We start from the raw sequence: 14182 nt of genomic DNA, 5'->3' as shown, positions 1-14182 counted from the left end.
ACTACAGACGGGTGGACATCACTGGCCACACATGCTTACGTGGCAATCACAGCTCACTTCATTTCAGACAAATGGGACCTAGAGAATTTCGTTCTTTGCACGAAAGAGCTAAGGGGACGTCACACAGCTGCCCATGAGAGCATCAGCAACACCCTGGACGACTGGGATATTTCCCCTGAAGCAGTAATAGCGGTCACCACAGACAATGAGCAGAATTATGTGAAAGATTAGGCCTCATACATGTACCTTGTTTAGCACACACGTTAAACCTAGCCGTGCGCAAGGGACTAGAGTTGAGGGCTATTGATAATGCCCTTTCTTGAAACTCAGCACTTCGGAGTGATCTGTGGTTGAACAACTAAACAACCATGGTTATCTGGGGGAAAAGCGAACAGAGCATAAATAACACTTCACAAACTAACTATGTGTAGCAGGATGCAGCTGTCTGTCTCATGCCTCCCTAAGTGACACTTAATTTGCTGTTCTGTGAGTGGTTCTGGGCTGTAACTCTGAGCCAATCGCGAGGGCTAGACCCCTTTATAAACCGGGACTTTTCTTTTGACAAGTGATGTCACCGGTATGCGACTTGTTGTCTTGTTTACCTGCCCAGCGACCTGACGTCTGCCTTGGTTATCCGTTTTACCGTAGCGGCGCAGGTATGATTAGCTCCGTTTCTCTTTTAGGTGTAATATATGATCCTGTCAATCAAACTGAACAGACTGCATTCAGTCACTTCTGCTGTCTGGACGTGATGCTTTCCATTTGAGACACACAAACTTTACATTCTTACACAATTAGTGTCACAACGGCTGATTCTTTGTTTTTATTTTTATTTTTATATTTTTATGATATTTTTATATTCTAAACTTTTTAATCTCCTATAAATGATCAGTTTGTCTGCGCTGCTTCACTAAAGCAGAAGTGAAAGTGTTCCAGTCCAGATCATGTAACCAATCAGAGAGTGAGACTGAAAAGCCCATTTGCATTGTCAGGGTGGAGTGATTGTGATCCTCTCAGAATAGAGCAGCTCTGTCTCCAGAGACCATGTTCAAACCCCAAGAGCTTTATTTGACATTTACTGCTACATCAACCTTCTGAAAAGCACCTGCATCTTCATCTGTTAGTTGAATGATGTTGTCAGACACAAAGTGAACTTGTTGAGAAGCTTTATTGAATGTTGCAGCAAACACAGCAGATTGAAAGATCACACACACACACACACACACACACACACACACACACACACACACACATACTGGTTTATGTGGATTAGCCAGACTTTTTCTCCAAACAGGCCCGATGGTGGTTTAGATGGACTACCCTTTCCTGAGGTCCTAGAGCTATGAGAGTTCGATTAAAACACTCAAAAAAAATTGAAAAAAATTCAGGACACTTCAGACTTCAGATACACCCTTCAGAGCGTGATACACACCACCCTAAAACTATTGTGGTTTATAGAGACAGTTCTCATTTTGAAAAATATGTGACTTATAAGGACCAAAACAAACATTATTGGGACTTTAAAGGGACAATGACATCACTTCCTCATTAACATAAATACACATACACATTAACCTGACACCACCAAGCATTAATGGGACTTTAAAGGGACAATGACGTCACTTGCTCATTAACATAAACACACTAACATAAATACACATTAACCTGACACCACCAAGCATTAATGGGACTTGAATTATTATTTTATTGCACAACTCTAACATCACCATTGTTAGTTGGTGACAATGGCTAACAGCCAGATAACGGCCTGTAAGAGCTAAACAATAGATTGTCACACAACACCAGTGCCATGACAATGAGAATTGAGCAAAAAAGTCAAGTCAACTTTATTTATATAGCACTTTTCACAATACAGATTGTATCAAAGCAGCTTCACAGTATTCAATTAAAATAATACATCAGTGTTTGTTTCTAGTGTAAAACATCCATGTTTGATAATGCTGATCAATAGTATTGTTGATTGATTAATTAAATTAAATTAAGTATCCCCAACTGAGCAAGCCATAGGCAACAAAAAAAAAGGTCAAATAAGTTCTTACCCAACTTCAAAATACCCATGGTTGCTCATAACAAAAAAAAAAATATAAAAAAACTAAAAACTGTTTAACAGTTTGCTTTTGTGATGGCCTTTATTTAAAACATTAAAGGAACTTTGGACTTTTGGGACTTTAGCTTATTAGCCGTATCCCCCAGAGTTGGATAAGTCCACACACACCCTTCTCATCTCCGTGTGTGCTGTAACTCTGTCTGACGCACCCACCGCTAGCCTAGCTTAGCACAAAGACTGGAGGTAAATGGCTCCAGCTAGCATACTATTCCCAATAAGTGACAAAATAACGCCAACATTTTCCTATTTACATGTTGTGATTTGTATAGTCACGGCATGTACAAATAACAAGGTCACATGAGACATGGACATCTTCTAACCATATACATACTGGGAACTAAATTCTCAGAAGACGAAGCACTGCTACTTGGGCGGAGGGATTTGCTCGCAGGACCTGAGAAGCCCGTGGTGAGGAGCAGAGAGTTCGCTCAGAGGGTTGCGCTTATCACTCCTGCCAGCAGTGCTTCGCCTTCTATATAGTAAAATCTATGAGAATTTAGTTCCCAGTATGTATACGGTTAGAAGACGGCTGTGTGTCATGTGACCTTGTTATTCGTACACACCGTGACTATACAAATCACAACATGTAAATAGGAGAATGTTGGCGTTATTCTGTCACTTATTGGGAGCAGTATGCTAGCTGGAGCCGTTTATCTCCAGTGTTTGTGCTAAGCTAGGCTAGCGATGGGTGCGTCAGACAGAGTTACGGCACACACGGAGATGAGAAGGGTGTGTGTGGACTTATCTAACTCTGGGGGATACGGTGAAGAAGATAAAGTCCCAAAAGGTCGAAGTGTTCCTTTAACACAAACATAGAAACACCACCACAATAGTCAGTGTATTTAAATCTTTTTTTTTCTGACTGCCTCTTTGCAGCTATTCCTCTATTTTGTACAAAGTCCCTTATATTTTGCACTGTTCTTTGTGCTAACACGGGGTCTTCCACCAGTTTTGGTGGCCAGTTTTCCCCTGCTTATATGACCTTTGTAGTGTCGCATTACTGCGGCGACCTCAGCCTTAGACCATACTTTCTTCACCACTCTTCTGGATCCATGTTCCTCATCAGCATAATTCCCTGGAAGATAGGCAAACAAAAAAGAATATATCTCAAACAAAATGTGTTGTCCAGTTGAAGCCATCAAAACATGAGTTCAGTTAATGCCACAGTTGACAAGAAATTGCAGTTTACTTTTCTTAATTAACTCTGGGTATCAGTTGGTTGCTCACTCGATGTGATTTCACCAACTTTATTAACCCACTAGAGTGTGGACAATATGGAGTGTAATATTAGTGTGTCTTTGCTGTTCATCTATTTATGTGGCCAAACCTTTTGCTATTTGAATTAATTGCAGTAAGTAATACTACAATCAGTAACATGTCGAACATGTCTTAAGGTCTGATTCTCAGTTTAAATCTGATTTCATAAGGTTAGCTAAATAGTGTTGGAACTTGGTCTGAAAGTTTAGTCTTGATATTGAAACTGTACATAACAATCAGCTTAATACTACTTTTAACCTCTTAATCTTCCAGATTTTGTGGCATGTTGTGACTCAGTCATTCAGACCAATTCATTTTTAGTCTTTTAACCAACTTGCTAAAAAGAGAATTAATAGAACGTACTCATGGGCAATCAAGAGAACATGTGAAGAGAAGGAGGTAACTTTACTTTTATCTCAAATTCAGTATACATTTCCTGATAATAAAGTAAGTGTATATGTTCTCTTGCAGACAAGATGTTTTGTACAAATGCAGTACAGTTAAATTTAGGGCTATTTATTTATATCTCTTTCTTTAAGATTACTCTTGCATTTTGATAGTTGAAAACATTACAAAGACGTGCATAATAATCCTTCTGTTAAAGGGATACTTCATTTTTTTCATATTAAACTGTTATTCCCTTAACTAAGACGAGTTGATACATACCTCTCTCGTCTCAGTGCGTGCACTCAATCGCTCTGGCGCGCGGCTGAACTCGGATAGCACTTAGCTTAGCCCAGTTCATTCATTAGGGACGAAACAGAAATGAAGCTAGAAGCGACCAAACACCTCCAAGTTTTCCCTATTTAAATACAGTTAGTCGAGTAGTTACACAACCAAGTATGGTGACAAATTAAAACGTGGCACTTTTCTAAGCGGGTAAAAAGGATAACTATGATGTATGGCGGCATAGCACTTGGGACTAGAGATGCGCGGTTGGCGGTTACAGCCGTGGATCGGGCGGATGACGTGACGAAAAATAATATTTTAATTAAATTTGGGCGGGCGGTTGAACCAATCAAATGAAAAGTATATGTATATATTGTTAAATATTGCCATCTAACTATACCTACATCCAAATAAAAAAAATAAAAAAAATAAAAAAAAAATAAAAAAAATCGAGCACACTTTAAAATAGTCAAATTTTCATTACGCAGTAATATGGCCTAGTCGAGTCTATGCAGACTGCTTGTTATTATCAGAGATGGCAACGCCGGCGAAGGAGGTAACTTTACGTGACAAACTCAAAAAAGGAGAATTAAAAACAAAGGCAATAGAAGGTCATCCATCCATTTTTTCCCCCAAAATGCTATAAATGCATCCATATATATACGCTTAGAAAAGCGCCACGTTTTATTTTGTGTCACCATACTTGGTCGTGTAACTGTATTTAAATAGGGAAAACTTGGAGGTGTTTGGTCGCTTCTAGCTTCATTTCTGTTTGGTCCCTAATGAATGAACTGGGCTAAGCTAAGTGCTATCAAACCGTCGCCGCGCGCCAGAGCGATTGAGTGCACGCACTGAGACGAGAGAGGTATGCATCAACTCGTCTTAGTTAAGGGAATAACAGTTTAATATGAAAAGACGGTGAAGTATCCCTTTAAGGGAGTTGGGCAAAGTAAGAATTTCATTGTAGGGTATAAACCACTGTGTTTCTTCTGTGCGTAGACAATAAACCTCTTGAAACTGAATCTTACCTTCAGAGGGAGGTACACTCTCACTTACTGTGGACGACACAAATGAAACTGATCCTGTTGAAAACAATTTAACAAGTTACTTTTGTCACAGGAAAAAAATACATTTTATCAGCAGAGACTATGAATTGAATTAACATACCAAAGTCTCCCATGTCATGGTCTTGCTCTGTGGTTGTAGAGTCAATATCCATAGGCTCCACAGTTCCAAGCTCTGATGCGGTGAGATCTGTGTTGCTGTCATCAGATTCACTCCCAGTCTTCAGCATCACTTAACGCAATCTCATCTGGAAAATGGCATTAGTAAAACTCAGAGGTGGAAAGAGTACTTGAAAACCATACTTGAGTAAAAAGACAGATACCTTGCAGCATAAATTACTCGATTACAAGTCACCAATACGAGTAAAAGTGATTAACAATACTTTAGTATTATACTAAATCTAGGCTCAAAGATGCACTAGTCCTTGACACCTGAGACATGCAGGTGAAAATAAGAAACAATTGATTTGTAAAATGAGAAGTCATGTTTATTTTCTAAAATCTAAATAAAACTGAACACCTCAATAGTCTAATAAATCAGGGTCGACACAACAGCCTCTTAAAGGGATTGTTCACCCAAAAATGTAGTCAACCTCAACCCCAAACCTGTATACATTTCTTTGTTCTGCGGTACACAAAGATAGATATTTTGTAACCAAGCAGATTTTGCCAGCCAATGACTAGTACAGCAGAACAAAGAAGTTTGTAACAACTTGATGGTGAGTAAATGATGACAATTTTCATTTTTGGGTGAACTATCTATTTAAGCGTTTACAAACTCAAGTCTCAGTTAAGCTCAAGTGCACAAAAAGGCCACACGCAAACCAATATCCTTCAAAAAGGCCTTGTCAATAATGTGGATAAAAAATTTTTTTTAAGTAAAATTAAATAGTCAAAGTCTAATTGCACTGGATGTGCTGGTTTCGGACTCATCACTGGCTGCAGTCCTGACTTCATCTAAATCAACCGTCTGCGATTTAGCACCTACTAATGCACTCGCATTCACGTAAAGTAGACTTGTTGACAAGTTTGGGTGAGTAAGGGCAAAACGCACAAGATATAGTTCAGTCAATGCCACTTAGATGGAAATATCACTTTCTGCAGCAGTTTGTTTTTGCCATAAGGAAAGTTAGGTGCCATGCAAAATGTAATTTGTAATTGCATTACTCATCACAAATGTATTGGAGTAAAAAGTTCATTTTAGGGCTGTCAAACGATTAATCACGATTAATCGCATCCAAAATAAAAGTTTGTTTTTACATAATATATGTGTGTGTACGGTGTATAATTATTTTCTATATATAAATACACACACATGCATGTATATATTTAAGAAATATTTGCATGTATATACTGTGTATATATATTTATATTATATATAATTTATATTATATATAAATATTTTATATATAAATAACACATTTTTCTTAAATATATACATGCATGTGTGTGTATTTATATATAGAAAATAATTATACACCGTACACACACATATATTATGTAAAAACAAACTTTTATTTTGGATGCGATTAATCGTGATTAATCGTTTGACAGCCCTAGTTCATTTACTTCTTCAAAAGTCAAGTAGAGTAAAAGTACTTGACTAAACTTCATGTAGTCAAGTAGAGTAAAAGTAGCTAATATCTTTGATACTCAGTACAACTACAAAGTAGCCAAAAATATACTCAAGTACAGTTGCTAATTACATTTACTCAAATAGTTTACTGCTCTGGTAAAACTCTCATAAATAGCTGGACATAATCTGTGGTTGAAATAGCCACTTAAAATAAGGAAAAGAAAGTACTTGGTTTTGTACTTGCCACTTTTTGCAAAGTAGTAGTTTTGAGCTATTATACCTGCGTTTATGTTTAAGGTGGTCCATGAGCACATAAGATAAATGATTACACAATATGATATTAGGTTAATATTTAAAGTAATTCGACTGCACCTACACAAACATAATTTTGAATTACTGTCCAGCCATACTGTAGACTTAAGTTTATATTTCTGAATAGTAGTCCTCGACTCATACTTGGACATGAAAGGTGATTTTTTTTTTCTTGGAAAGGGATGCTGACAACGCCAAGTCTAGATGTTTATCTAAAAAAACAAAAACTCAGATAATATCTACAAGGGCTAATTTCTGTACATACCTTCAATTTCAATCTCATCCAGTGACTTCCCCTGGATGCTGCAAAGGTTTCCTTTACTGGCAAGTAATGACAAAGAATATTCTGACTCAGAATCAGGTATGTATTCCTTGTCAGACATGTCCTCAGCATCATCAGATGATATTTGGTCCAATGCTGGATGTGGAATTTTGTCCTGATCTGACAGCAGTTCATCATCAGAAGCCTTAGGAGACTGCTGCGCCTGAATTGGTGAGAAAGCAAATTATTTGACATGGTGATTGAATCTTATAGACAGTTCAAGTTCAACACTCACTTAGTAGATACTCACCTGTGCTGTGCTGTTAAAGTCATCTTTTAATTTGCTTGAGGCAGGATTTATGCCAGACCCCTGAACAAACTGGAACACATTTGAGTAAAATAATGTTAACACTGCAGGTCTATTTAAGTGGTTAGAGCACAACACATATACACTCTATACTAATTCGCCACATAGTTTGGACAAAAATATATTTCATATTTACATGTCGATATCTAATAATTTTAAATTCAATACCAATGTGACATTTAATTTACCTGATACATATGATTACCCATTTATTGCATTGTATTTTGTTATTTATAGCGTATCTTATTTATATGCAGCTTGTTTAAAGCATATCCAAGTATAACTAATAGGGTGCCTTTCCATTACATGTAACCAAACGACTTAGCATTCACATTAAACCAACATACAGATCCAATGCAGGCAGTCCAAGTGTTCTTAAAAACCAAAGTGATGCCTCTGGGGACGGGACCCTCTAAACTGTATGGACCTCCCAAGTCATGTTTGGGTGGGGTTTAGTGTTTGATACACATACACTCAGATATTATACTGACTGAAGCTTGAAAAAGCATGTTTAGACAAATGTCCTTCCATTCCATTGTCCACATAAAGCATGTTCTACTCAGGCGACTGTCCACATAAAGCACGTTCTACTCAGGCGACTACACACACACACATACACACACATATTGAAATAGGTTGGCAGATTTAACATTTTGCCACAAATAAGTTGTACATGAGATTTAATTTACCTCTCCAACCTTGGTGCATGGGCTGAGCTCTGGACTAGTCTGATTCGGGTGGCTGACGGCTGTATGGGTGCACTTGCTCTCAGTGGTCAGCTGTAGAAGATCAAACAGAGACAAAGGACAATAAAGAGAAAGTCCAGGGAGCGTGACACTAGAGAGGACATTTGATATCTGAATAAAAAAAGAAACCATTCTACTGTTGACAAAGACAGAGGAAAACCTTGCTTTAAAACTCACTGACAACTTCTCTGATATTAACAATCAAGAGCAAGATATTAATAAAAATCTATCTTTTGTGAGGACATACCTCTTCAGTGTCATCAGTTGTGAATGGGGGGTTTGTGGTACCACACATCTTTGGGGCCATTTCATCATCAAGGCCCTGTAAAAAGGAAAACAAATAAATAAAAAAAATATTGTAGACCGTGGACTATGGAAACTACTCTGATGAACACATTCGTGTTCACCGCGACTTCTACAGATTACCAGTTCCCACAACACAACTGGCTAAGATTTCCAAACTCCTTTTGTCAATGGAGAAAGGAAACCTTTGCAGCATCCAGGGGAAGTCACTGGATGAGATTGAAATTGAAGGTTTGTGCAGAAATTAGCCCTTGTAGATATTATTTGAGTTTTTGTTTTTTCCTTTGAATGTTTGAATGCAGCTTATTTAAAGCATATCCTATATGAAGATATACCTTCTTCATATTTTTAAATTGTAGATGGGGAATTTGTGGTTGGCCTCAGTGCCAGGAGCTGACTTCTTGTAGCCCAGTATAACTAATAGGGTGCCTATCCATTAAATGTAACCAAACAATATGTTTTCATTTACATTAAACCAACATACAGATCCAATGCAGGCAGTCCAAGTGTTCTTAAAAACCAAAGTGATGCCTCTGGGGACGGGACCCTCTAAACTGTATGGACCTCCCAAGTCATGTTTGGGTGGGGTTCAGTGTTTGATACACATACACTCAGATATTATACTGACTGAAGCTTGAAAAGGCATGTTTAGACAAATGTCCTTCCATTCCATTGTCCACATAAAGCACGTTCTACTCAGGCGACTACACACACACACATACACACACATATTGAAATAGGTTGGCAGATTTAACATTTTGCCACAAATAAGTTGTACATCAGATTTAATTTACCTCTCCAACCTTGGTGCATGGGCTGAGCTCTGGACTAGTCTGATTCGGGTGGCTGACGGCTGTATGGGTGCACTTGCTCTCAGTGGTCAGCTGTAGAAGATGAAACAGAGACAAAGGACAATAAAGAGAAAGTCCTGGGAGCGTGATACTAGAGAGGACATTTGATATCTGAATAAAAAAAAAAACCATTCTACTGTTGACAGAAAGACAGAGGAAAACCTTGCTTTAAAACTCACTGACAACTTCTTTGATATTAACAATCAAGTGCAAGATATTAATAAAAATCTATCTTTTGTGAGGACATACCTCTTCAGTGTCATCAGTTGTGGATGGGGGATTTGTGGTACCACACATCTTTGGGGCCATTTCATCAAAGGCCCTGTAAAAAGGAAAAAACAACAAAAAAAGATAAATTATAATAAATATCTTGAAGACAAGATGTTCTCTGTGTAGCGTTCAGTGAAAAGATATCATGGCTGTATTTCAGTGAGTGTTTTGTGGAAAACATGTAGTCTCTGAAACGGGTCTTTGACACTGAACAGGCCACATGACTACAGTCTGTAGACTATGAAAACTACACACTGATGAATACAGCATTTGATTACTTTGTTGTTTATCTATTGTCAGCCAACTTCGTAGAATGATTGCACTTCTAGAATAATTGACTAAGCTTTTACATGGAGTGAGGGGTTAGTCCTTTTATAGTTCTTAGATTTGCTATGATTCTTTTAAATGACATCTTGTCATGAATTTTCATCAGTGCTGTTGAATGGGTGCCTTTCCATTACATGCAACCAAACAACTTAGCATTCACATTAAACCAACATTAAGATCCAATGCAGGCAGTCCAAGTGTTCTTAAAAACCAAAGTGATGTCTCTGGGGACGGGACCCTCTAAACTGCATGGACCTCCCAAGTCATGTTTGGGTGGGGTTTAGTGTTTGATACACACACTCAGATATTATACTGACTGAAGCTTGAAAAGGCATGTTTAGACAAATGTCCTTCCATTCCATTGTCCACATAAAGCACGTTCTACTCAGGCGACTGTCCACATAAAGCATGTTCTACTCAGGAGCCTGTCCACATAAAGCACGTTCTACTCAGGCGACTACACACACACACATACACATACACACACATATTGAAATAGGTTGGCAGATTTAACATTTTGCCACAAATAAGTTGTACATGAGATTTAATTTACCTCTCCAACCTTGGTGCATGGGCTGAGCTCTGGACTAGTCTGATTCGGGTGGCTGACGGCTGTATGGGTGCACTTGCTCTCAGTGGTCAGCTGTAGAAGATGAAACAGAGACAAAGGACAATAAAGAGAAAGTCCAGGGAGCGTGACACTAGAGAGGACATTTGATATCTGAATAAAAAAAAGAAACCATTCTACTGTTGACAGAAAGACAGAGGAAAACCTTGCTTTAAAACTCACTGACAACTTCTCTGATATTAACAATCAAGTGCAAGATATTAATAAAAATCTATTTTTTGTGAGGACATACCTCTTCAGTGTCATCAGTTGTGGATGGGGGATTTGTGGTACCACACATCTTTGGGGCCATTTCATCATCAAGGCCCTGTAAAAAGGAAAAAAATATAATAATAATATTATACACATAGTAGACCGTGGATTATGAAAACTACACTCTGATGAACACAGCATTTGATGACTTCATTGTTTTTGTTCTAACATTCTGTAATGGTCAGTATCATCTATGGTGTGCTGGTTAGGTGGTGCTAACAAAAGCTATAAAAATCATGTTCCACCTGAAGCTAGATGGAAAATGTACAGTATTTTGGTATGTGAAATGTTCTATGGTTAAAGCATTTCTTATATGAGAACTAACAATTTCACAAAGTTAGTTAAATGAAGTCAAGAAGATAAAAACACTGTTTATATATATATATATATATATATATATATATATATATATATATATATATATATATATATATATATATATATATATATATATAACACTTTACACACTGCACAAGATACTTGTCAGGTCTGTTGCCCCTCATGTTTTGTATATTGATCATTGTGGTTGGTTACTAGGTACCAATTAATTTATCTTACAGGTTTAGTACACTAACAGAACATCATAAACACATTACATTTATTTAATGGCCTGAAAGTACTCATATTAATGATATAACAGCCTTCCTGTGTCACTGCAACTTCATATTTAAATAAAATAATGTGGGCTACTAAGAAAGTATTTAATTCTATAAAACAAACACAATGTCTGTAATAAAAGTTAAGGCTTTAACTAGCTACGCCTTGCTCATTAAGCCATGCGGTAGCCACAAGCTCAACTTAACCTAGCTAGCTTTCATTTTAAAAACAAAACTACCAAATTTGACTTGCTGGCAATGTTACTTCTGTCCTCATCTCTACCTGCTGTCCTCCACCTCTTTAGCCTGAGGCTTAATGAGCAGGACATGTTGATAGCCACTCAAGCTAGCTCAGCTAACATTGTGGTAAATATATAGCATTTTACAGTAATTGTAAGTTACAAGTTACAATTTCTTGCAAATAAGAAACACTTAATGCAAAAATGCAACTATATTTATAAATATAATTATTACCTGTATGTATTTAATCCAGTAAATCCAACGACGTCGAGCTGACACTTCCGAGGTGTGGTCCATTAGGTATTTAATTAGCGACAGCTGGGCCATGTGCTGTGGGCGGAGCTTCCCGTCGACTTCCGTTTGTTACCGCCCACATGCGCAAACCAGCCAATCACAAGACGGCCCGCCAAAATGCACCGTGTGTATCAGAAATGTGTATGAAACTGCAATATAAAACCCAGCTGTGGGGTCGCTGTTCTATACACTGGGATACACTCAAAATCAGGTCAAGTGGTAAATGAGGACTTTCAAAGAAAAAGAGAATATATGTTGTTCAGACACTAACAAATGCAGTTACACTCTTTGATTTACGAGGACCTTGGCATAGTCCCCGTATTACCCTTAGGTCCGTGGAGCCCAGGTGAAATGTCTGGCGTGTTGTCCGTGTAAACCACATATACCAACACACACACACACACACACACACACACACACACACACACACACACACACACTCAGTTTCAGTATTGAGTTGTAAATCACTCCAGCTGCAGCACTAGACTCATGTGAATCCTGCCTGACACAGGACACTCAGATACGGCTCATCTTCAGGAGAGAAACATCAGCACTCAGAGCTCTTGTGGAACGAGACCTCATGAGGAGCTCCATCATGTGTTACTCTGCAGACGTACAGCTCTCCCGCTTCCCAGCGTGCTTTGCTGAGGGTCAGGACGCTACTGCGGCTGTAGCGGCCGTCCTGCTGGCTCTCTGCGCTGGTCAGAACTCCCTCGGTGACCTCTGACCCGTCCAGTGTCCAGCTCACCAGCGCCCCCTGTGGAGAGTAAGAGCTGAGCAGGCAGAGCAGTGCGGCTGAGTCTCCAGAGATCTGCAGAGAAGAGGGCGGCAGCAGAGACACTGAGGGCTTCACTGTGGGACCAGCTGCAGGAGACAAACACAACACATTCACACACACACACAACACACACACACACAACACTTTATTTTCATACATATTGCATTATAAAAGTATTTTTAATGCATTAATTATGCATTTCTATATACATTAAAATGCATGTATGATCTCATCAATAAGTGTAACAGCAGTTATAACACATATTATCTATTATCAGGCCGATCTGACTGCTTTAATTCCAGCAATTATTCACTCTGAACATTAATATCTTACATTTTGAGATATTCACCTGAACTGAAAATGTAACTCAATTTCAAACAGAGTTAAAACACAATTGAATCATACAGAATGAACAAAACACTGAATTATAAGCACAACATGAGCAAAAGAGATTCAGTATCATTGACTGAACTACAGAAAGCAGCAACATTTACATTCTGATGTCAAATCTCTTTTTCCATGTATGATTTCTACAATAAAAGATGAACTAAATATGAACTCAGTGTAGAAATAAATGAAGGAAAAACAAACCTGTAATAAACTGATTAAACTCATAGTGAGACACAGTGTGGAAATATGTTTAGAATTTATTTTTTTGTTGAAAGGAATAATGCCATTCTTATAACAATATAATTGTCTAGATGAAATGATTATACAACAATATCAGTAACACTAGCCTTCATACATATTGCATTATACAAGTCTTTTAATTCATTTTGCATTGTTATACACATTATAATGCATGTATGATCTCATCAATAATTGTAACCGCAGTTATAACATATTATCTATTCATTGATCCACCTTTATGAAGAACAACCCTTTTGAGATGAAACAATGAAATAGCAAATATTATAATGCATTTTAGATTTGGTTACAGTTATTTATGATAAGATATAAGGCATTGTAACATACATTATGAAACACTTTATAATGCATTAAAGGCTTTAAGTAAAGTTTCAACACAATATGTAATAATAATTATCATTAATAAATGTTGTTCTTGTTTCAAATTGTTTTAAATTGTATGTTTAGGAATATTATAAGAATTAAATAGACAGACTTACTGAACACTAATTATAACTGCAGTTATAACACATTATAATATTATCTATTCATTGTTACACCTTCATAAAATTATAATACACCAAAACTCATGACAAACAACCATTAGCAACATATTATAAAACATTTTAACTTTG

At 37.5% G+C, this 14182-nt stretch overlaps 2 protein-coding genes across 2 annotated transcripts in view; one reads left to right on the top strand and one right to left on the bottom strand.

Annotated features, from left to right (window-relative positions):
• The window catches only part of LOC311283110 (uncharacterized protein), a 790474-nt gene that overhangs the window by 95498 nt on the left and 680794 nt on the right, over positions 1-14182 (top strand). The window lies entirely within an intron of this gene.
• Positions 2987-12902, bottom strand: LOC311283153 (uncharacterized protein). The gene is made up of 12 exons (XM_084397387.1): positions 12083-12902; positions 10993-11067; positions 10686-10775; positions 9785-9857; positions 9479-9568; positions 8629-8703; positions 8325-8414; positions 7579-7647; positions 7272-7491; positions 5222-5366; positions 5083-5136; positions 2987-3203 (listed from the first exon to the last, which is right to left on the bottom strand). The coding sequence occupies exons 4-10, from the start codon at positions 9842-9844 to the stop codon at positions 5329-5331; spliced, it is 642 nt and encodes a 213-aa protein (XP_084253513.1). The 5' UTR covers positions 9845-9857; positions 10686-10775; positions 10993-11067; positions 12083-12902; the 3' UTR covers positions 2987-3203; positions 5083-5136; positions 5222-5328.

Source organism: Rutilus rutilus (genome assembly GCF_951802725.1).
Source record: "Rutilus rutilus genome assembly, chromosome: 23".
Lineage (NCBI taxonomy): Eukaryota > Metazoa > Chordata > Actinopteri > Cypriniformes > Leuciscidae > Rutilus > Rutilus rutilus.
Note: the sequence above shows the minus strand (reverse complement) of the source record. Positions and strands in the feature narration are given on the sequence as shown.

What these genes read in the sequence shown, in the direction of transcription:
- LOC311283153 (XM_084397387.1), bottom strand. Translation starts at nt 9,844, where the DNA reads ATGGCCCCAAAGATGTGTGGTACCACAAATCCCCCATCCACAACTGAT. An exon ending in CAACTGATGACACTGAAGAG is followed by an intron (nt 9,569 to 9,784) that starts GTATGTCCTCAC and finishes CATCTTCTACAG; the next exon opens with CTGACCACTGAGAGCAAGTG. An exon ending in GGATGAGATTGAAATTGAAG is followed by an intron (nt 5,367 to 7,271) that starts GTATGTACAGAA and finishes GCCATTTTCCAG; the next exon opens with ATGAGATTGCGTTAAGTGAT.